We start from the raw sequence: 23,897 nt of genomic DNA, 5'->3' as shown, positions 1-23,897 counted from the left end.
TTGTTATTGCTTTCAAAACACAATGGTAATGTAGCTTATTTGGAATATAATCTCCATGAAACCAGATTTCCCCTTCGGATAAAAGAAAGGCACACAGTGGCACAGTATATATTTTTTATTTCTTTTTGTTTCAATAGCACTTGTGTACAAAATGTCTATAAAGATTTCAACAGTGTTTGAAATGAATAAGTGTGAGAAACTTGGGAATACCAGGTAAGAGGTTGGCTGCAAATCTCTCCTCAGCAACACACGACTATAGCAAAAGATGCATTCAAAGGTTATGCCTTAGTGAAAAAAAAAAAAAAACCCAAAACCAAACAAACCTTGAATTTATCCATTATGATAGAACTAAAAACCGGACAAAAGTGACCATCTATAGTCACAATTACAACTCTTTAGGGGTAGTAAAATATTCTCTTTTTTTTAACATGAGAGTTCTGTTACTGTGTATAAAAACTTACATCAGAAACCTACAAAGTTAGTTTATTAAGATGTTTGTAGTTAACGGTTACACTAGGTTTTGGTTTGTGTGTGCATAACAGGACTGAGGATTGTAGGAAGTGAAGTAATACACTCGCAACTGCACAAACACACGTCCCATGTTTATCACCCCAACAACTTTCATTCTCACGCAGCAAAATAAAGGCACTTTCCTGTGTGAGGACCCTCCTGGACTTGCATAAAACTACAAATCACATTGTCACAAATGCCACAAAATAATGTAAAGGTAAAGAAAAAAAAAAACCAAACTTCTTCACTATATATAAAAAAAAAAAAAAGGAAAATAAGATTATCTTGTCTTCTCGTTCACACTATCCCATAAAACACATTCCCATTTGTTCTCAACCAACTGCCACTTTATAGTCTCTGTCAACAGCACAGCAAACATTTCAACTGCAGACGTAAGAGTCACGGCAAACCTGAATCCTTCAACTTCACCTTTGGTGAGCAACCATAGAGAAACAAAAACAAAAAAATGACTAGAAAATAGATTTAAAAAAGAAAACCAAATAAAATCACCAGACACAACTGGTCTAAAACAGATTTTTGTATTCGTAAACCATACTGAAATGTAAATGTCCCATAATAACAGATTGCGTTGACTGGTATTTAATACCATGTCATTGGAAAATTGTTTGACCTTGTCCTGCACAAAAGCCTGCAACGTTACAACACTAAAACCTGGTTGCTCGACACGACAAGTCTCATGCTTTCTGAATTCACTCCACATCAGAAGATCGGTAAAGTCATACGGCACACACAACGGTGAGCTACACGTGTTTGCTGAGGGAGCTGCAGCACCTCTTTTGCTGCACCGGTACCCAAATGTTTCGCACAGTTTCTGTCTTTATTTGGTCAGTAAATCTCAGAGCTGACGATACGATACAGTGTATGATCAGATGAGAGACTTGGAAAAGAGTCTGATACAGAAATCAATCCCTTCCAGGAGAGTATCAGAGCAATGCCACGTCAGTATAAAAGAATTGAGCATATTCCACACTTCAGATAGAAGTGAAAGAGAGGACGCACATGTAAAAAAAACTTCCTCTCGTCAAAATACCAACAAATCTAATCCACTTATAGAGAAATGCTTTTGTTTTTGTTTGAAATTACAATAATAGTCTTTTTTTAACTTTAAACCAATTTCTCAGAGCATAAAATCAACCACCATTGTTTAAACTGTGGCATCGGTTTCATCTAAGTGGCAGTATGTTGGTATCTGATGGATCATTTAAAAATATGCCCATGAACAGGGCTCCTCTGGCGAGGGCTGAACGAGACATTCCCAATATGGGAAAAGAGGAGACAATGTCTGTCAAATTGCCTTGGCCCCTCATGGCTCCATTTTACTGTCGTCCTCAGCATGTTTCTGCATGTGACAATGCACTGCCTACAAAGACAAGAGTCACATCAATGTAAAAAAAAAACGTTATTTTATCATTTATACAAAAAATCTAAAGTTTTATCTATAAGTAACTATACACAGACCCATTCAAAGGTTTGGGGTCAATAAGATTTTTTTATGTTTTAATTCTCTAATGCTTACCACATTTATTTGATGAAAAATACAATAAAACAATAATATAGTGAAAGGTTATTAAAAATGAAAACAATTAAACAGTTTAATATATTTCTTAAAATACTATTTATTCCTGTGATGGCTTTTTTCTGCTAAAAAAACAATTCTACAATATTTTTTAATTCTTTGATAAACAGAAACTTAGAGTTAAAACATGCATGTTTTTAAATTGTGAAAACATAAAAACATGATAAAATAATAATTTTTGTTGCACTGAACTAATGAGAATTGGGCAGAAAAGGTGGCTAACCCTCATGAAAGTAAATAGTCTAGTTTAGGGATGTTCATTTTAACCGGTTAACCGTTAACCAACCGTTAATTCTTTTTACAGATTAATACAATCATTTAAATGGTTTAAAAAGTAATTTATTTATTTTCAGTAATTTATCAAAATATTTAAAAAAGGTTTGCTGCATTGTTAAAATAGGCTAATAAAAAAACACTGTGCGCAGCCTATTAATAAGTCGCATGTCATTATTTCATTCAGAAATAGGCCTAATGCTGATGAGAAAAGTTTACAAACATTATAATAAAAACTGTAAACATAGCTTTGCCATTTTTTGTTCCCCTCACTCCACAACAAATCCTTTCAATTAACAATAGCCCATTTAAAAAATAACAAGAATAAAAAATAGCCTATAAGAAGTTATAGCAACATAAACAACAAGCCAGAACAAATTTATTTAGGCTAAAACAAAACTGAAACCAACGTAGGGTCTCTCATTTGACACAAAATCAAATGTTTCCACATTCGCAATGTATTTGAATATTTGTTATAGCTTGGGCCTACTTCACTCGCGTTCCAATATCCACGTAAAACTAAATTTTTGCATTACATCACGGCGGTACGGTGACAACACTTACCGGCACAGATCTGATTACATATTTAAGCTGAGCAGGGTTTTTTTCCTCCATATGTCTGACTGACTGTATTTTATTATGATAATGAACGGGCTGCATTGTCAATGTAGCAAAGCTAAACTGTGTGTGTGCATGCGGCGCCAGCAATCACTTGAGTTTTTTCCTTCTAACACTGGAAGCAACTTCGCCTTTTAGTCAAAGATAATCGGAATTGTAAACAGTTTGCCTTTATGTACATTCATAATAAAAACAAATCTTTTTGCGTAAAATAAGCCTAAATCAAAATAGGATGCCACTTTCTGCCGTCTGTTTCCTTTCGCGCAGCACAAAAATAAACCGAAACAGTGTTTTTCTTTCATTTTTATAATTTATTATTCAAGTAAAAATATATTTCTCATATACAATGAATCCCCGGGAAACCAATGTTAGTATTTTTAAGGGGTCACAGAAACTTATCCTTTCTATTTTAATTCAACTATAATTTAAAATAATCGTGTCGGTTAACGATTAATAATCGGTTAATGAGCGTCGGTTGGGAAAAATAACCGAAATGAACATCCCTAGTCTAGTTTCTGATGCAGCAGCTTGAATAACTTATGACAAATGCATGTTTGATGGTAGCTTTAAGTATCAAACACAGAAAGCCTTCATTTGTGGTACATGCAGCAAAATACACAAATTCTGCAGTACATCTTTGTGGTCTGCCGTACCTGTTTGGAGCCGTTTCGGGTGGTGAAGTAGGTGTCACAGTTCCTCCAGCGGCACTTGAATATTTGCTGTGCTGGGGAGGTGTGATCGTTCAGCAGGTGCTGCTGCAGGTGCTCCATCACGCCGAAGATCAGCGTACATCCGTGCCACTGTGAGGAGGCAGGAAACACATGAACACGCATCGGGAATCTCGTTCAGTCTCAATGAGTCTGTCATGAGCTCAGTTTCTTACCCAGCAGCGGTAGTTCTGAATCAGGTTCAATCGGACAGCTCTCACGCTCCCATCATAGCAGCCTGTGTAGATCTGCAACAGACAAACCACCGCCAGCTTCATTTCTAAAAGCATTTACTTCAATAATTTATGAGATCTGGTTTTGGATCCCAACAGGGTGTTAACAAGACGCGCTCACCATGCTCTTGTGGATGACCATACACATCACCATGTCTGAATGTCCTCCATATACTTGAAGTCTGTCATGAGACTGAAAACAGCAGAGATATGGTCAATATCACAAAAAATAGGTTACAACTTACAACCATAGCGTTTTAATCCCACTCACGAGTGAATGAATTCATGAATCCAAGAAAATGGACCACTGATATTTTTTACATTGTGACTAATTTCCCTACAATTAAATATTTGATCTCACAAGTTTTCATTAACACCGTTTAAAAAAAAAAAAAACTTGTTCACATTCATATTACCATTTTTTTTTACTTTACAGCATTCATACAGCATAGTGATATTTCATGATTTTAATAAAAATAATTTTATTGTATTATTTATGGAATATTATATTTTTTACCTTTGATTTTAGCATTTTAAATGTAGTTATTTCATGTCATTTTTATAATCATTATTTTTAAATGAGAATACCAGGTCAATTATTTTTAAAGCTTTATTTTTATTTCGGTTTGAATATTTAATTTAAATAAAAATTAGAATTGATGCCTTGGAAATGATCTGCAAATATGTTTTTCAAGTTTAAGGTTTTGGCATTTAATTAATGAAAACCATTTTAAATAGTTTTAATCTTCCTTAAAAAAAAACACTGAACAGTACCGATTTACAGTAATTCTGTAAAAATAATGTGCTAATCACTTAAAATAACACAAATAATAACGTAATGTTTCTTGACAAGCTTTACATTTTTGTAAAATGAGTATATGAAATGCAAATGTGTAATTTCTACCTGTAGCTCGTACACACGGACCAGTTTGTCCAGGCACGCGGTGACCATCACCTTTCCCAGTATAGCCACCACAGTGACAGCATGACTATGACCCTTATAGATCCTCACCAGTTCTCCTGTCTGGACACCAAGACACAAAGAACCGAATAAGATACAAACAAGAAACCTCATTCTCACATCTCAGAGAGAAGCACTGCATTATGTACTCACATGAATATTATGAGCATGTACAGACTGATCACTCGAGCCACTGAACACCAAATCATTCACCACCTGAAGAGAAGAAACAAATAAAACCTAGTATTTTCACAGGATATCTCTTTTTAATATGATGAAACTGAATGAGGACGGGGGCTGGCAAGCTTCAAACACGATGCAAAAGCATGTTTCGAGTAACTGCATTAAGCATAATCATTTGGAAAAATGGGATTAGACACAAACCTTCATGCAGAGCACAGTTTTGCTGTGGCCCTCCAGCGTTCGCAGGAGCAGGCCACTCTTAGCATCTCTAACGCTGATGGTGGCGTCATAAGAGCCGACCAGCAGGATTCGGCGAGCCCCTTCCTGAGCCGTCGCCAGACAACTGACAGCCCTCGGGCCGTGGCACTCGAACACATCCAGCTGCTTATTGTTCTGCAAACACACAATCAGGGAACAGAGGACTACATAAGCTTATCTTCGCTAAATATAGATTATATTAGCCCAAACCCTGAATTCTGATTGATTAAAGACTTAATACCCTAAGACTGAAGGTGATCACAGAGCCATTGGCAAGACCGGCATAGAGAATTTTCCAACGATTATGAAGACAAAGCACTCGGTCTGGGAGAGCCAGCTGCTCCACACACTCTGTCGTCTGAGAAAAAACAACAGAAATCCTGGAAATATTCTCAGTGCTATAGAAAGCCATGAAATACCAAGATTATTAAGAAAACGCTCAAAACGGAAGGACTCGTAATTCCTGTCAATCTTTCATCGGTGCCATTATAATTAAAACTCATGTTAAGTCCTTTCTTCCACGAAAAAAAAGAGATGATGTAAGGCAGGAAGTCAAACAAAGTTACCGTTGTTAACTAAAACTTCTCATAGCTTTATAAAACAAAAACGTCTGATGTCTGTAGTAGCTAAATAATATTTTTTGTCATTTAATATATTCACATACACTAGTCCTATAGCGTTTTGATTAAAGTGTACTGTATTGCATTTGATTTAATAATTTAATGTTTGACGAATTCCGTGACATTATTACACAGTAAACTTCTGTTGTGTAGCACTTTAAATGTACAAAGATTAAAGGGTTTGTTTAATATTCATTATAATGAAAGATAGATTAATGTTTGGCCTTCAACAGAAAAATAATAATACACACAGAATTTCTAAAAAATAAGTAAATAAAATTAAAATTTCATAGGGCCCTATTATTTTATATAGCTTAATAAATTATGTTGTTTTTATGAATTCAATTATTTAAAAGTTATTAAAATGGAAAGCACAGAATTTGGGACCTAAGAATGTAATTTTTGTTAAACTTTGAATAGGCCTAAATTGCTGTCAAATGAAACAAGTTTCATGTTTTTAATTAATTAGACATGTTTTTTTGATTAGATTTAATATAATCTTCCAGAAAAAAAAATAAATAATAAATGGATCCAGAAAAATAAAAATGGAAAAAAATATTTAGGAAAAAATACAACTTAGGCTACTTTGGGAAAAATAAAATGGATGTCATGGGCCCTACAAATATCATGCATCTGAAGCTTTAATTTAATAATAAGCAACAGTGCCTATTACATAGGGCCTATTTCAATTTTTATAAATGGCGCTCACTTGTTTTTGTAAAGGACCCAAAAAGGACCATTTCCTTTCCACACAAGCACACTTCACGTTTGTTTTAAATAATCCTTGTTAAAGCATGTTAAATGTATAATTTCCTTCAGTTTAATTTAAATGTGTAATTAAAATAAATATAAATGTATATTTTAAAGTTTAGAATTACACAGCCTTGCATTGTCCGCCCCTGATATAAAAAGTTGTATGAACTATCTGACCATGTGAATAACTCTCTACTAAAGTGCATCTGAAAACTTTCATGTTCTATTAAAGAAAAAAAGTTTCAAACAACATCAATCTGAATAAATGATGTACCTTGAGGCTGTAACAGCGGATGGTCTGGTCACTTGATCCCGAGTACAGGCGTTGTTGCAGGCCTCCTCCACATGACACCAACAGACAATTCACTTTACTGCTGTGACCTTCAAACACCGCCACACACTTCCGGCTCTGTACCAACGAGGAGACTGTGAGCTACATTCATCGATCATGATATTCGTGTTGAAATGCTTTTCCTAAACTACATGTTTCAGACAATTTCTACAAAGTCTTACGATCAGGTTGAAAGCGCGTATAGTGCGGTCCCCTGAGCAAGTGTACAGCAGTCCGTTATGGATCTGCATTCCATTCACAGCCTCTTGATGGCCTTCAAACGCCCCTTCTGTAGGCCCCTCCTCCTCCCCAGGATCTGATATATCTGATAAAACACACACCAACATTAACACTCTGAAAGAGATGTGCGTCTAGATAATGTGTGTGTTGTTACGCAACAAACATAATTACATTACCAACTTGTGGGTGAAGTCTGCTTTGTTAAAAATGTCATGCCCTTTCTAAAAAAGTGTACTTTTAAAGGCTTACGTGTTCAGATGAAGACATTCGCTAAACATACTTGATGTGTCATAATTGAAATATACTTTGGATTGAAGTTGCCACCATAATGTGAAATTAGGACTGATCATCAAAACTGATCATAGTCAAAATTTTAGCCTTTTTAACCTCTCCTTTGGGAAAGTGAGTTAATGTGATTAATTTTAGTTATATAATGGAGTTCCCAAAAAAAAACAGCACTGGCACAGCTCTCATTTTGTACATGGGTTGGCAGATTTCTCAAGGTTGTCATCTGGGCAGTAACTCTCAGAGGCACAGGTTAACTATAAAACGAACAGGCACTAAGAATACCTTGCCCTTAAAAAGTAATTTGGGGACTTGAACTATTTCTGTATACTGATCGTGTGTATTCTAATTTGGTCGTTCTACAACGACTGCACTGAACACAAAACTAGACGAATATAAATGTACTCACTGCTACCAGAAGTAAGAAAATAAAACAATAAAATGAATGAAAGATAAGGGATTCGCACATGACATGTCTTAAGTTTAAAGGGGTCATATTATGCGATTTAAATTGTTCCTTTCTCTTTGAAGTATTACAAGCTATTGGTGCATGAAGAAGATCTGTAAAGTTGCAAAGACTAAAATCTCAATCCAAATTAGATATTCTTTATGCCCTCCTAAAACGGCTAATTTAAACACGCCCACGTCCACATCACTGTGTGGGAAGATTTGCATAATGCAGCCCAAATGTTCACACAAAGAAAGAAGGTGTAACGTTGATCCTTGCTGTTGCTGCCGCTGCTGTGTGTTTTGTTATGAAAGCGAAACTACTTTGTTTAGAACTAAAAATCCGTGGATAAGCTGTTTTTCCAACACTGTTCCAGAAGGGTTAAACCCAAATACGATATGCAACGCGTAAAAGGCGGTATAAGTCATTATAATCAGTAATTATGTCCACACTGGATGCAACAAATGTCTTGTTTGTAATTGGTTTTAGTGGTTTTGTCTCAACGGTTAAAGTATTCAGCCAATCACAACGCACTGGATAGCTGGCCAATCAGCATACAGCTCGCTTTTCAGAACGATGAGCTTTGTAAAAATCAACACGTACAGCTCGCTTTTCAGAACGATGAGCTTTGTAAAAATCAACACGTACAGCTCGCTTTTCAGAACGATGAGCTTTGTAAAAATCAACACGTTTCGGGAAGGTGGGGCACAGAGGAGAAACAATAATGTACATTATGTGGAAAATAATGTTTTCTTTTGTTTTTTTTACCTTAAACCACAAAAACACATTGCATAACATCAAAAACACCAAATAATGTTCATTTTAGCAATGTCATATGACCCCTTTAAGGCAAAACCTTTTGCTGATGCAGAAGTGGTATTAATGGTACATTTGCTACAGCTTCCAAATATGTTTTTGAACATAACACATACCTGAAGGAACCTTGGACTCCAACACTGAGGCTGATTTTATTTCACTGTAACAATAAAAAAGAGAAAATTCAATCCTGCAACAGAAACCTTAGGTGACAATAAACAGAAAGTGTCAAGGTGCCAAAAGGCCAAGACCATCTGTAAGTGAACATGACATTAAACAAGCTGTATCTGTTATGTATGTGCACTCTCGCCCACCACAATCTGCTGTGTTTTCTACCATCTTCAAAGCCCAAAAGCCAAATGCTTGTTAAACAGTATCTTTCAGAATGGTTACTAATCTTAGAGATTAAAAACACTTTTTGGAAATCCCATATTGCTTTTCTGACAAACTATTAAGCTGTTCTCACACTCTGGTCCTAACTACAGCTTGTTTTATTAGCATTTTTCACTGTGATCCAGTTCACTTTCTAATCACACTGTTTTACACATGTATGTGCAATGTAAGTATAAGAGATTCATTTATCATACACTGTATCATTAAGTGCATAAACTGACGCTAGACTGAAGTCAGTGACAATGTTTTTTGATAATGCTAATATTCTTTGCTCATTTAATGTAGCTGAATGTAAATGTAAGCATTAAAATGAGTAATGTTACAACGTTTCTATAAATTCATTATCATGTTAAATACAAATATTCAAAATATTTTAGAACATCCATTTGCTACTTGACTAAAAAGATATAATGTGTAGTAAATAGATGCCATACCCTGGAGTTGGTTCACTGTTTGAAGCAAGTAAATAATTTAGTAAATTAGCATGATAATATTGTGTATTGGCGAGATCACAGGCTAAAGATAGGATGATATGACTATTGGCGCTTTTCCACTGCGTGGATTCGGCTCGGTATGGCTTAGTACGGTATGGTACGGCTCAGCTTGATCAGCATTTTCACTGCAGTGTAGTACCACTTTAGAGGTGCGCTCGTTCAAAACACTTGCGTTCGCTCCTTTGCTGGCTGTGCGGATTTACATCTAGTGGTTCTTTTGTGTTTGTGTCGCACGTTCGGTGACGCAGGTAGTGACGATTCTCTCTTGCCAATCCGTGATCAGCAGAGTTTACACATTACGTTTTGGTAATGGTACGGTTCACTTGGAACCTCAACCGATGTGGTACTAAAAAAGTATCAGGTACTGTACCTAGTGGAAAACCCCCAAAAAGTGAACCGTACCGAACTGTACTGTGCCGTACCATGCAGTGGAAAAGCGCCTTATGGAGCATATTGCCCAAAACTACACTGCAGGTGTAGAATAAACTCAGTTTGGTTCAGATTTGTAGCACTCATATAGAAGTCCATTTTCAAAAGATTCCTTTTTACTTCACAAGATTACCATCATTGCTGTAAGAGAGGGGTGACCATTCCTGCTCCTGGAGGGCCACTATACAGCGCTTTCCACTATACACTATACCGGAGTTTGGATCCGGTCCTAATCAAGGTCTTTAGGATTATGAGAATCACAAGGGAAGTGTGCTCTGTCAGGTTGGAGTTAAACTATGCAAGCCCTCCAGGCTCAGGAATGGACACCCCTTCTATAAGATATTAAGAAGAATTATTTAGAAAATCCTAGTTTAAACCACAAGATTTACCTTTCGGAAGTCTTGACTATACTGCTAGTATCAATTTCACTAGTTGAGGTGACTTCATTGCAGGCAAAGTTTTGAGGGTCTGTGACAGCATGGTCTGTTGTGTCCGCAGTGGATGACCCCTTGGCCTTCTTTTCAGGCATCTCCTCATCTGAAGAATCTAGATTGACAATGTCAATATCAGGTGGGGGAAGCTCCACCATCTCCAGTTCAGACGATTCGGAGTGATCTCCATTCACTGGCGGTGTTGCTAGCTTGGCTCCCTGTTGTTGTGCTTTTGAAGCGTCGGTCACCACCATCTCTTCATTTTCATCTTTCTCTTCTGGTGTGGAAGGTGAGGCATTTATGTTGCTGGATCGCCGATGAGGTCGGCACTTGCGGGTAGGTCGAGGAGCAGACTGCTCTGCGTCAAGCTCAGATTCACTGATTTCAGGCTGCTCATTCAACTTTGCTTTATTTAGACACTTTCTCTTCTTTAGCTTTCGTACACGTTTCACTGGATTAGTTTCTAGGTGGTTAGAGGGAGACAGTGGCTTAGGAGAGAAGGTTACAGACATTAATGAGGAAGATGGGTTGGCTAACGCCTCTTGAGAGCTCGAATTTCGATGAATTTCTTTGACGGGTGACTGCTGTAATCTGTGAACTGAGGAAGCTGCTGCCAAAGCCATGCTTGTGTCACCTTGTGAAGCCTTTATCTTAGTGTTGAACCTAGCATCTGTTTAAGACAAAAAGAAAACATTATACAATTCAGTACAGTTAGAAATAGCAACATCTAAGCTGCAATTTAGTGATAAGAACCTACCTGTTTGACAAGCAGCAAACACAGTTTGGACAAGTGTGGTACTTTGAGGTGATGGGAGGGGGATTTTGACTAAATCTGGCTGAGAAATGGGGTTAGATTGAGTGATGGGCTCCTGTTTGATGGTAACAGGCAGTAATGAGGTTGAAGAGGATGAGTGAGCAGCTGTTGTTGAGGGAACAGGATTGGTGATCTGAGAAACATGGGCTGATGAAGACGTTAAGATACTCTCACTGTTCCTCTCTCTTTCTTTTGATTCAAATTCACCTGAAAAATTATTTTGATGTCAATGTTTATTTTATTATCAGTAACAAATAAGATTTTATAACTGTCATATCTGATGCATACTACAAACTGTCCATAAACTATCATTACAGGTAATTTGTACAGTATGAAAGGATATGTGTTACTAATCTGACTTTCCATTTCATTTACCTTAGATTTATATAGTTAATAAATATGATTACATGACTCCTGCTTTCTGATTTTTTTACCTTGCATTCCTTGAAGAATTTCAATACGCTTGGTTCTCAAAGAGTTCACCTCATTCGTCGCCTGTAAAATTGTTAATAAAAGAAACTGTAAATTCAAGTGGCAGCCCAGTGAGAGCTGAAAACAATTAAATATATTTCTGTTAGCACTACCGTCTCACCTGTTGTTTGACCATAAGCAAGCGCTGTACTTCTAAATAGGCAGCTTGCAGGGCAGCACGTGCCTGAATAAGACTGTTGTCTACAGCCTGAAGAGAGACGTTAAGCTCCTCCTCACGTAGAGACACAGCCAGCAACTGATCCACTTGCGAGCGTTCTGCAAAACACAATACATAGAAACATTAAAACACCCAAATTAGGACACTGCATTGTTTTGGTTTACAAAAAAATAGCATAAAATAATTTTGTTACCTTTTTTAGCCTTAATTTTTTGCCTCTTGTTTTTCCTATCTTCATAAGGAATCCCTGGAGACACAACATCCTAGTGGATAGATCCAACAATTAGGTAATGGCAAGAATTACATTTCATTTACGGTCTTCTTGCATTAATGTTTATATAGAACAGAGGTGCCCAATTCTATTGCTGGAGATCAACCTACCTGCAAGTGTTCAGTTCCAATCCTGATCAAACACACCTGTCTCTAACACACCTGTCTCACACCAATCTCGAATGTTGCAGAAAATCTTAATTAGTTGGTTCAGTTGCATGTGATCAGGTTTGGAGCTGAACTTTGCCGGAAGTTAGATCTCAAGGAACAGGGCTGTGCACCGCAAAAATTACAATGGATGCTGCTTTTGAAGGTAGCTGTGTAATGTAGCAGGTTGCTAACTATATTAGAATTTAAGCAACTGTGTCTATACATAAACCATAGTAGAAAGTATGAAGCTAACCCCAGGAGCTCTGCGTTTCTTCCCAGCTCCTTGCGTGTCAATCAGTTCAGTCTCAGATATACAACCAGCATCTTCTTCAACTTCCTCAGGGCCCTTAGTTGGCCCTTTCAAACCTTGATTCTCCAGAAGCCCTGTGGACTGCAGCTCCTCTCTCCTCAGTGGCTGTGAGGGGCCATATTCAGAAGAGTCCCTCACTGGTTCTACAGCTTTGGGGATGGAGCTGGTCCCAGAATGGCTTTCTTTGACCACACTGCTTTCAGACAAGCTTTGCTTGTGGGAAGGCACTTGACTTAATTCAAACAGAGAGTCCCAATGAAAGCCCTCGGAAAGAGGTACTTCATCTTCATCCATTTGGTTCGGGCCCTCTGGTTCACAGGGCACCATTTCTATACCAAATCTGAAAAGATTCAGAAAAAATTAAGGTATGAAGGAAGTAACAATTTTATGCAAGTAAACAGAAAATGAAGAAATCCTCATGCAGTACCTTGGTAAGCCCTTGCCCTGCTTCTTCCGGTTGACTTCCTGGTACACCTGGTCCCAGTTCACATTTCGCCTTGAGCCAGAAGAGCTAATCAGCTGTCGCAAGGTGGGTTTAAGTCCTGCATCCTTTTCAGTCTCATTTTTTCGTGTGCCACTCACATTTCTAATACGCCTGGCAATATTCAAGTTGGGTTCATGGGATGCTGCTTTGGGGCCCATATGACGGTTCAGATCCCTTTGGAGACATGCAGGTAATGCAAGCTTACTTAGAGAGGGCACAGAGCCACTTGCAGTTTGTTGGGACCCCTCACCAGCCGAGCACAAACCTTCATCCAGTGTGTCCATGACTTGATCTTGTACTGGTAAGTGAGGATTTTCTTCCATTTCACCACACTCCTCCTCATCTTTGTGGTCTATAGTGGAGGTACTTACTTGTAAGGACTGCAGAGACTGCCTACAGTCTTTGCGCACTTTGCCAAACTGTACTGAGGTCTCAGTACTGGTTAACTGCTCTTTGTCATTGCTAAAATGTCTCACAAAACCCAACCTTTCCTGACCTTTGTTCTTGTTCAGTTTCTTCTTACTCTCTTGTAATTTTTGATTCTTGATTAATTCTGAACTCTCTACTTGCTCTTTCATCACAGTCTTTGATGCTTTGAGGCAGCTCTCTGTAGCAGATACATCATTGGGGTTATTTCTATTAAGCAATGTCTCTTTAGCTTTTCGCAGCATCTCTGACAGCAGACTATCTTGCTCTGCATTGGAAGTGGCATGTTGTGGGAATTCAGAGTTTAAATGGGAATGCTTAAAACCTATGGAGCCTTGACTTCCTGTTTGTCTGAGATACATTTTTGAACTATCTTCAGCAAGCATCCTGGGCTTCTCTGTTTTCCTAGTTGTGGAGGTGGAGGGGTAGATAAAACAATCCATGCTAGTATCGCCAATGATCTTGAAGGAACTCTTCTGCTCCCTGCAATCACTCGCTTTAGGTTCTGTGGGTTTATTCTGCCAATTTGTTTGGTCTGCCAGGGATATTCTCTCCATGCCCTCTTTGAAACTTTGTGCCTTAAAGGTTTGAGGAGATCCCACATCTGACTTATCTAACATTGGCTGAGGGTCAGTCTGAGATGAAGGATCCCCAAGTTTGGCTGGTGGATATGGTGCCCATCTGTGAGCCTTCTCTGACTTTTGACCCTTACCTTTGTTAGGATCATGCTCTCCACCAGATTCTTCTAGACTCTGTTCACCCCGTGTCTGATTCTCAGAGCTGCTTGGTGTCTTCTGAGGCTCTTTGGCAGATGGTTTAAAGAACCTAGGTGGTGACATATATTGTCTCTTCCAAGGAGCATTAAACTGATTGTTGCTCCAGGTAAATTGCTTTCTCAGCTGTGGAGGGCAGACTCCATATCCACCTTGTCTACCAACCCAGAAGTTTCCTTGGTTGTGCAAACTCCCTCCCTGACGTCCAACAGATTCCCATTTCTGCAAGTCAGGTGGTCCTTCAGCATGCCATGTGGCACACCTAACATCTCGGCTGAACCTTTTGTCACGTTCAGGGGATGAAAATCTCAAATTCTGCCAATTGGAACCTCTGTCCCTTTTGGGAGTCTGGGTAAAGTTGGGATAGGGCCGGTCCCAAGGGCCACACTGTTGGTACATCAAAGGCCTTGGCCCAGGCCACTGAGTCTGAAGTTCCTGCCACCTCCTGCGTTGCTCCTGCTCATCTTTAGCCTGCTTTGCAGAAGCCTCTTCATTCCTAATAGAGTTCGGCATAGAATGGTGACTTACAACTCAACAAGCAAGACAGGTGAACAGCATTATGGATATGTTAAACAATAATGCATGTAAATTCAAACATGGGGAAGAAACACAAAAGCATGTTTCTTTACATTTGGAAATAAGATCATTAAAACCCGCTAAGAATACTGCCTTCCCTGTCTTCCGGGGATGGGATACAGTTTGGCATGTAACAGGATCACAGCTGCTGATGCCCCACTGTTTGTGAAAATTCTATTGTTTGTGGCATTCCCCACCAAAACTCAGAAATTCCCCACATTCAGAACCTTCATTTACTCTGCTCAGAAGAAACCAAATTGCAGACTCAAAGTTTGTTTATTGTCCCCATGATTAAACCACACATGCTGCTTCCATGAAAGAAATCTGTGTAACTTTCACTGTTTCAATATCAAGCTCATTTTATTGGATCAAACTTTTATTAATGAGGAACTACTGATATTTTTATTCATTTATGGTTATTTCTGTGTTGATTTGCATTGATCATGACTTTTATTTTGTATTCTTCACACATCAAAGATCTTGAGATATCAAAATGTTTCACAGCTGACCATAGAAATGGTGAGTGACGAACAGTCTTTTTTATCCTACGTGAGTTCAAGGGAAAACACCATCAAAAATAAAGTTGAAGTAAAAAAGTTAAAATATAAATAATGTATTACTTGTATTAGGTATTTGGTACTTGTATTATGTATTAGGGCAAAACGGCAATGGATATCTGTCATTAATTCATGTCTAACGCTTCACTTAAACAGCATAGTGCATAAAAATAGTTGGTGAGGTCAGACTATTTAAAGACATAGTGCCCATACTGTTTAAGGGTTGAGCTGGAAAGGCATGGTGTTGTATGCATCCAAGAGTGTGAGAGTGCAAGTGTTGCAGTCATGGCTGTTTTTGGCCTCACATGACACCAGACTCCAGTTTCAGAACTGTATGCAGAATAGTTTAATATAGAACTGCAAGTGTTGAAGTGTTGTGGTAACCAAAAAATGATTAAAACACTAAGAAAAAAACTCCAGTGACAAAGACTTAAACACTACAAAAACAAAGCATAGACTTACCTGATAATTTCCTTGCGTTTCTCGATAAGCTGCACAGTGTCCTTGTCAAAGTACTCTTCATCTTGGTCTTCATTTGTGGGCCAATTCTTCTGATCCTCAACGCGTTGTTTATGTAATTGGCTGGAGATGTGACTGGCATAGTCAGTGAGGCTCACCTCCGTTACGCCGCAGACCCGGCACTCGTGTCCACAGTCCCTGGGGACGGAGGGGTACATAGGCTGCTCAATACTTCCCTCAGGCATGGCTACTGCTTCTGAGTGGCTGTGTAATGAGTTAAGGTCTTTTTAAGAGATCAGGAGGCAAACTGACTTCAATCATAAAATAAAATCCAACTAGTTGGGGGAAAAGAAAACGCAATCTTCCTGATCTTTTGGTTCAACTTCAGGGGCTTCACAAATGATTTAAAAGGAACAGGCAAGAAAAGAAGGTGCTGGGAGATCTTGAGCTCAGAGGGGCGACCACCCTCTCAGCAGCTGCTGAGCCTTAGCACGCTGTCATGATGGAGTCCGCTGTGCTCTGAGACGAGGGTTGGGAGAGCTGTTGGATTTTGGTGTGTGATCATATTCCCCCCACCCTCTGTCTCCACCTTCCTCTGCTCTTTAGGGCTGCAGCAAGGGTGGGACTCTCTGGCTAGCTGTAACGCGAGCTGCTTACAGTTGCCGATTTGAAAGCCTCTCCCTGCCATAGTTGCTGTCTTCAATGCCAAACTCGTGAGCTGATAGATTCTTGCTGTTGGCAGATGGTCTATCCCCCGAAAAAATGGTGTCATGGCAGCTTGCCATTTTGCAGTCAGCAGTCTGTTGTTATTTCTGATTGAAAATTCTAAAGTTTTTGTGCGATTGACAGTTATATGATTTGTTTCAATATTCTCCGGCTTATTTCCATTTGATGAAACAAATTATTATTTACTGCTCTAAATAAGTGCTCTGGTTATTTCTCAATCTAAACATAAAGCTACATTGATCTTATAAGCAGCATTATTACCATTTAGCTAAAACCTCTCATGATTATGGTTATGTGTGTTTGGACTTTAGATTTCAATTCCCTCCTCATCTGAGAATGTCATTCTCACTTTTCACATTCCAGAGATGTACATAATTGTCACATGAGGCAGTTGTCATTTGTCGGCCTTGCCAGTTGTTTCCAATGTCCCTATAAATATATATACACTCTCGGGTTAAGGCAGCTGCCTCGGCTTATCATCCACTGACCAAAGAAGGCACGTGCCTTACAATACACATGCTTTTCATCTTTGTCCACAACCATTTTCCATCAAAGAATTTTCACAAATATTTTCCATGAACTTCCAAGTTTATGTTTCCTTCATAAGGATGTTTTAAAAATGATTTAAACAGAATTCTTGGGTGGATTTCTAAATTTTAAAATAAAAGATTTTAAAGCTATTTTTATGCTAAAAAATGTTTTGCCTTTATAATAAATGTATATTTATCTATTTATTCACTATTTAGTGTCATGCCAACAGCAAAGCTATTTTCATGGTGATCTCAGAATGAATTTCACAAGGTATACAATTAACAAAAAGTAAAAAAAAAAAAAGACATTTCAAATCTACACTAAATTCTAAAATACATTCAGGTGAAACATTTGTAAATAAATCAGTTAAACACACCTCTGAATAAAACTGCTGTATATTTACATTAAAAACAGTACAATCTAAAAAATAGTGCAGAGATAAGTTTCAAAACTTTTGTTTGTGAGTTGATGAAAAGCTAATAATTAATCAAAAATATATGAAAAACAAAATTAAACACATAAAAAAAGATTCAATATTTGTTTATCTGCTTTTCAAGTGACCATTTTCTGACATTAGAATACCAGAAAACCATGAACATGCAAAAGTACTGTTAAATTATTGAAATATTAACATACAACATTTTACAGAATTTAACATAAAACATAAATATTTTATGAAGTCAGCTGACAAAAAGGTGGATTACATGATAGTTGGTAACACTGGTGTGAAACATGGGCTCTTACCGTCCTTTCAGATTCTCCAGCTCCCGGTGGTGCAGCATACTTCTCATGTGCTCTTCCATCTCCTAAAAATGAAAAAAAAAAATAAAGTTACCATTAAAATATAGCATTGTGAAATTACAGTAATTTCAATAAATAACTCTAAATAGAAATTTATTCTTATATGCAAGACAAATGTTTTTAGCGACCAAAAGTTTCAAAAGAACAGCAAAAGTGCATAGACAAGTACATTACAGCCAGCCAGCATGAACAAGTACATTACAGTTAGTCACACAAGGACTCAAGGCAAATTGTCACATTCTAGCAGAAATGGGAGATAATGCATACTTAAATCACCTGCTTTGCTACTAAAAAAAAGTTTAAGGAGTGCAGACGTTTTGAATGTTTGAAGAAATATAGGCGTCTAATTTAGCTGGGAGAGCACAGTGATTTGCATGTAATCGCCAGGTTTACCTGTTTGGAGCTGTAGACCGTTTCACAAAGAATGCATTTCTGTTCTTTAACCATGTTGAATGATTATTGTATCTCAGGCCACCACAAATAAACAAGGTTCTGCATGAAGAGACACATCAAATGATCACATCAGGTAGCATTTTAAAAGTGTCTAAATCAAATCATTTGCCGAGAATAATTTTCTTGACTTCTCATTTCATCCCGACACATACACACAAACACATTAAAACAGTCAACATGCATCAAAAGAAAAAAAATAGCTTTGAAAAAGTAAATTGGATTTGGATTTATTAAAGAATACAAAATACTGGATTAATAAATTATATCATATGTTAAAGATATATAAGTAAAAAAAAAATTTTTTTTTTACTATGAATCAAAAACTGAAGGTTAATAAGTTCTCATACACTATCGCTACAGAAGGCCTTTGTTCACCCCCCTAGAGCCATGTGAGATATTTTTTTTTTAATGGATGAGCTTTTTATTAAACTTCTCATGGACCGATGGAGTCCAACACTAGCTTGCATCAGTTGCATCAAACGTCTTGAAAGATCAAACACTATTTAAAAATAACTCTGACTGGATTCGTTTGAAAGAAGAAAGCCATATACACCTAGGATGACTTCAGGGTGAGTAATTTATGGCTTAATTTTTATTTTGGGCTGAACTAACCCTTTAAGACTCTCATTGACTTGAATATGTACCACTGGTTAAAATGTAGCCAGTGACAGCATTCAGACTAAACCAAGCATATCGTTCAAAGATGATCTTTCTTGTTTATTTCATACTGCAGAGGCTCGTGTAAGGGTTTGCCAAATCTTTCATTAGATTGTGGTGTATCAGCAATATGCATGAGGCTGGACAAACTCCATGAGGAGAGAAAATGGGTCAGTGGCTCTGGCTCCGCTGCAGGATGCCAGAGAACACACACCAGGGACAGCACTCAAGGCAAGAAGCTAAATGCAGCATGCTGGGAGTGCAGCACACGAGCCAACCACAAAACCACAGCAGGGTCGTGTCCTAGCATGTTCAACCCACAAACTGAGTTTGGAAAAACCCACTGCAGAAACTGTTTCTACACAGTATTTTGCATATGACATTTGTTAGAACGCCGTGTTGCGAGATGCAGTGGTCAAACACATCAATTTAATGGAAGTTTATATATAATAACCAATGGAACAGCAGTGCACTGAAATGCAAAAATGCATGGGGAATGCCCTCAAAAGCTGTCTACACAAGGCGAATAAATACATTTTTCCTGTTGTTGTAGGTAGTGCAAACATAAAACATTAGAAACAGAAGGTGAACAGAAAGAGAGATAGAAGAAAATAGCATTGTTAGTTTAAAAATAACTTTTAAAAAATCAATCTGACACACTATTTGTCCATCTTGGCCACACACTGTGACTCTTTTTTGCATTAAAGGAATACTGGATTACAGTTGTGCTTACTTTGGGTGGCTTTTGAGAAAGGTTTCATCCATTTGCATTACACTCACAGAGATGGATTATTTAATGAAATTAAATTGTGCTCATCTCAAGAAAGAGACCCACATACATCTGGGATGGCATGAGATTCAGTAAATAATGAGTTATTTCAGACCATCCATTTACGGGGGAAAGAAATCTAATGTAGAAAACAAACTTGGTTCAAGGAGCCCAAATCTTGTTATTACAAAAAATATCACTATATTTTAGTTGTGCTTTCAGTAACTTAGGAATTAAGCACATTAAACTCTTGATTGGGAGGGTAGGATGGTAGGATCGCACGTAGCACTAACAGTTTAATATATATTACTATGAGCTGGTATGCTCTGAAAGAACAAGTACCTCTTGCTCTAAAAAATGGCATGACATTAGGCTGCGCCACATTGAAAAGATTCAACTTGCACTCTTTGATAACGGCACAACCTTAATGCTGTCAGAGACCAAACCTGAGAATGATGCTCCATTAGTGTCAGTGATAACAGCAATGCTTTAAATAGCCCTCAACCACAGGTCAGTCTGCATGTCCTCAACAGAAACAGAGACCTGCTGCCCTCTCCTGAAAAACAGTCTGGTGATATAATGACGGGGTGAGACATAAAACAGACTGAAGGTTAACAACCAGGTTTGAGTTTCTGAAATCTATCATTAGACTGCTTGTTGCTAACACATTATTTGTTCATTGGTTAGTACATCTGCAAGAATAATACAGCTAACATCAATGGAGGGTACTACTGTGAGCTGACAGGTGGTTAAACTAAAAAAAATAAAAAATAAATAAAGGGTTAAATGTGCACACAGCGGTGTGTCTGATGTGCAGATGTTTAGCGTTCAGGCCAACACACTGCATGGGCTGGAAACTAACTAAGTGAGCGACAAAACAAGGTGGATAAAGACAAGCTCGGTTTCGTGTGTACCTCTCAATTCACGCAGAGAATGCATTTCTTCCAACTTCCACATAAACACGACATTTCTAATGATAATCCACGCTTCTTAGTAACGTTATGGAGGTGCTTTGTTTGTGTGAAAAAGGAAACAACAGATTCGTTTCAAAAAGGCCGCCAACATTTCAGCGTAAAAGTCATCAAACAACGGTCTGTTTAAAAAACAAAGCTCATTAACAAAATGTGCTCATGAAATATTCAATGAAGTAATTCATAATCAACATACCTTTTAGAGGTTTTTAATAAAGTGTTTAATAACGACCTCTAACAGTAAAACTCGAGTAGAAAAAAATATGTTATCTTTGGTATTACTTGGTGTTGATCATTATTTTAAACTTAAAGTCTAAAAACAATTGAAAAATACATGCATATTCTTGTTGAATTATTAATTAGTTCCACAAAATAATTATGAAATAACGTGAATTTAAAACAGTCAAACCCATAATTTCCTAATCCCTCAAAAACATTATTGATTCAGCTGCATGGAAGAAAATTCTAGTAACTTGGTTTAAAAAAATAATATAATAATAATAAAACATATGGGTCAGTAAAATTTGGGCTGATGCATTTCCCAACATATCCTAAAATATACCACAAACAATATTTTAAACAACATAAAATTTGTTTCGTCCTGACAGATATATTTACATTACATAAAAAAGAAGTAATTTCATCACTAGAAAGCACCATAATTGTGCTTAACAATAAAAGAAACTGAAATAGGCCTACAAGTAAATTTTTTTTTTTTTTTTTTTTTTTCAGCATGGTAAAAAATTCCGAAGGTTTTTAGATAAATTAAATAATTTAGTATGACTGGTATAGGTTTATACAACATGTGTCATATTGATCAAACTTATCCAATTCACACTGATAGCAAAAAAAGAAAACAGTAGTAAGAAAAGCTCCCCATCTTCAGAGATTTTCTGTCACTGTATGCCCTGCAGTAGTTATTTATTGATCGTTGGGAAATGCAACTTAGCCAAAGGTCCCTGTCATTAAAAGCCTTTTTCGTTTCAGTGAAATCCCTTCTTAGTCATAATTTTAACTAGCTTAAAATCAGAGAACAGGTGTGAATAGTTAACATTTCAGTGTCCAGACCACATGAATACACTTTGCCCTTGTATTACAGAACACATGCCTCAGCATTCACTCTTCACTAGGAGCACTTCCTTTACAATATCAAATTAAAATATATCGTCCAGTTAAAACAAAATGTACAATACAACATCAGCACAATTCTTATGTAAGTGTAAGAGACTCTTTGCTCTGAAAGTGTTTGATGTTCATAATTAAAAATGCTGTAGTGATGAACTGGAAAGGATTTAGCTTATTTTAAGTGTCTTTTATGAATTTTGACCATCCACTTAATGCTGAGTTTGGCAAAGTCTGCAGCCTTAAAAAGAGCCATGAAGACGCCACACAATATGGCTATGGTGTATCTGTTCAAAAACATGATGCACATTTAATTAGACTCTCTATAAAGCATTCAAGGTTAACGTTCAGACAATTTAGTAAATAATAGTCCATGCACACTTACATCTTTGACTTGTTGTATAAATGGATCTTGACATTGGAAGACAGCAAAGAAAAGCTCATTGGCTTGCTCCTGTGGAGGCCTCTTGTCAGTGTACTTCACCACATTGGACATTTTGACCCATGTCCGAAAGCCTCCAGAGAAGGTCCACATTGAGTAATTACTTTCACAGTCCACCATAAAAGCAGCTTTATCTGAGCTGGTGAGAGAAAGATATTTACACAAACAGTAAAACAAATCTAATTCCTGTTAAACATTTCAATATAGCTCTACCTTTCAAGCATTTCACTAAATTTGGCAAAAACCATGTGATGGTTGCAACTGATTGCACTGAAATCCTCTTCCTGGTGCAGCAAACTCCTCTACCTCTTTGTATGAATCAGACATGACTGGATGGTTGAGCTTCTCCATGAAGTCTGAAATAGTTTGGTAGGACAAGAACACAGCCACCGTATTGAGCAGCATGTGAATGAGGACGAGGATGACTGTGAAAACAGTACAGTGTATTGTATTGTTTGCATAGATAAGTCATATTTGTAGGCAATCATTTCTGACCTGGTGAAGGGTCACAGCTGGTTTGATCTTGCTCCACTTCAGAAACATTGTTCTGGAAAGACCCAAGTGGCCCAGCACAATCCTCACCATTAGGGGAGTCGTGGCTTAGTGGTTACAGAGTTTGACACCTAACCTTAGGATGGTGGGTTCAAATCACGCGCTGGCAATCCCATGACCGAGGTGCCCTTGAGCAAGGCATCAAACCCCCAACTAAAGCATAAATGGCTGCCCACTGCTCCGGGTGTGTGTTCACAGTGTGTGTCTGTGTGCACTTTGGATGGGTTAAATGCAGAGCACAAATTCTGAGTATGGGTCACCAGATTTGTCTGAATGTCACTTCACTTTCACTTAAACTACAGTGCAAAAAGTGACATTTTAATAAAACATATATAGGGATACACACAGTTAATCTATATAAGACAGTAGTTCACGCTTCTACAATAAAGAGCAGCAGTCAGCTGTTATCACATGACTGCAGTTGTTCATTTGCTCTTCTTGTGTTACTATGATCGCAAGCTCAAGCAGATGAATGAGTTGCCTTTCACCGTGTTTCACACAAAGGTTTCATTACCTCCTGATAAGATTGGGATACGTCTCTCTTCAGCATTCTGCTTCGCCTCCAAATATTTGGGGCATTTAAACATTGCCATCAACTTGAAGCAGGAGTTTCTTACGGATCCTCTCTCTCTCTCTCGAGCTGGAGTGAGGCACAGCTAAGAGCCAAAAACATGCCAATCATCACCGAACAGCTGTTAGTTTGGGGAGGGCTTGGGATAGCCTTCTATCCTTGATCTTTTTCTTAGAGATTGTCTGCATTTGTGTCTGCATTTGTGATTGGAAAAACGACAAACAAGCGCTACTATACTGCTCAAAACTCACATT

General features: G+C 37.7%; 1 protein-coding gene across 2 annotated transcripts; it reads right to left on the bottom strand.

The window, feature by feature from the left end:
* Positions 1–100: 100 nt before the first annotated feature.
* Positions 101–21,012, bottom strand: LOC113117062 (zinc finger protein 106-like). 2 transcript variants are annotated; one of them, XM_026285456.1, is made up of 23 exons: positions 20,900–21,012; positions 20,432–20,553; positions 18,500–18,598; positions 18,050–18,111; positions 16,052–16,246; positions 13,201–14,952; positions 12,717–13,113; positions 12,237–12,306; positions 11,987–12,141; positions 11,829–11,889; positions 11,338–11,601; positions 10,539–11,250; positions 8,950–8,993; positions 7,227–7,369; positions 6,988–7,122; positions 5,582–5,698; positions 5,284–5,475; positions 5,053–5,115; positions 4,843–4,962; positions 4,060–4,131; positions 3,882–3,953; positions 3,652–3,798; positions 101–1,891 (listed from the first exon to the last, which is right to left on the bottom strand). In XM_026285456.1, the coding sequence occupies exons 3-23, from the start codon at positions 18,551–18,553 to the stop codon at positions 1,835–1,837; spliced, it is 4,884 nt and encodes a 1,627-aa protein (XP_026141241.1). In that variant the 5' UTR covers positions 18,554–18,598; positions 20,432–20,553; positions 20,900–21,012; the 3' UTR covers positions 101–1,834. The 2 variants fall into 2 exon arrangements, with proteins under 2 accessions (XP_026141241.1, XP_026141240.1); XM_026285455.1 differs by lacking the exon at positions 20,432–20,553.
* Positions 21,013–23,897: the final 2,885 nt, after the last annotated feature.

The sequence above is a fragment of the Carassius auratus genome, chromosome 17, assembly GCF_003368295.1.
Source record: "Carassius auratus strain Wakin chromosome 17, ASM336829v1, whole genome shotgun sequence".
NCBI classification, from domain to species: Eukaryota; Metazoa; Chordata; class Actinopteri; order Cypriniformes; family Cyprinidae; genus Carassius; species Carassius auratus.
The sequence above is the reverse complement of the archived record's forward strand: the minus strand, read 5'-3'. Positions and strand labels throughout refer to the sequence as shown.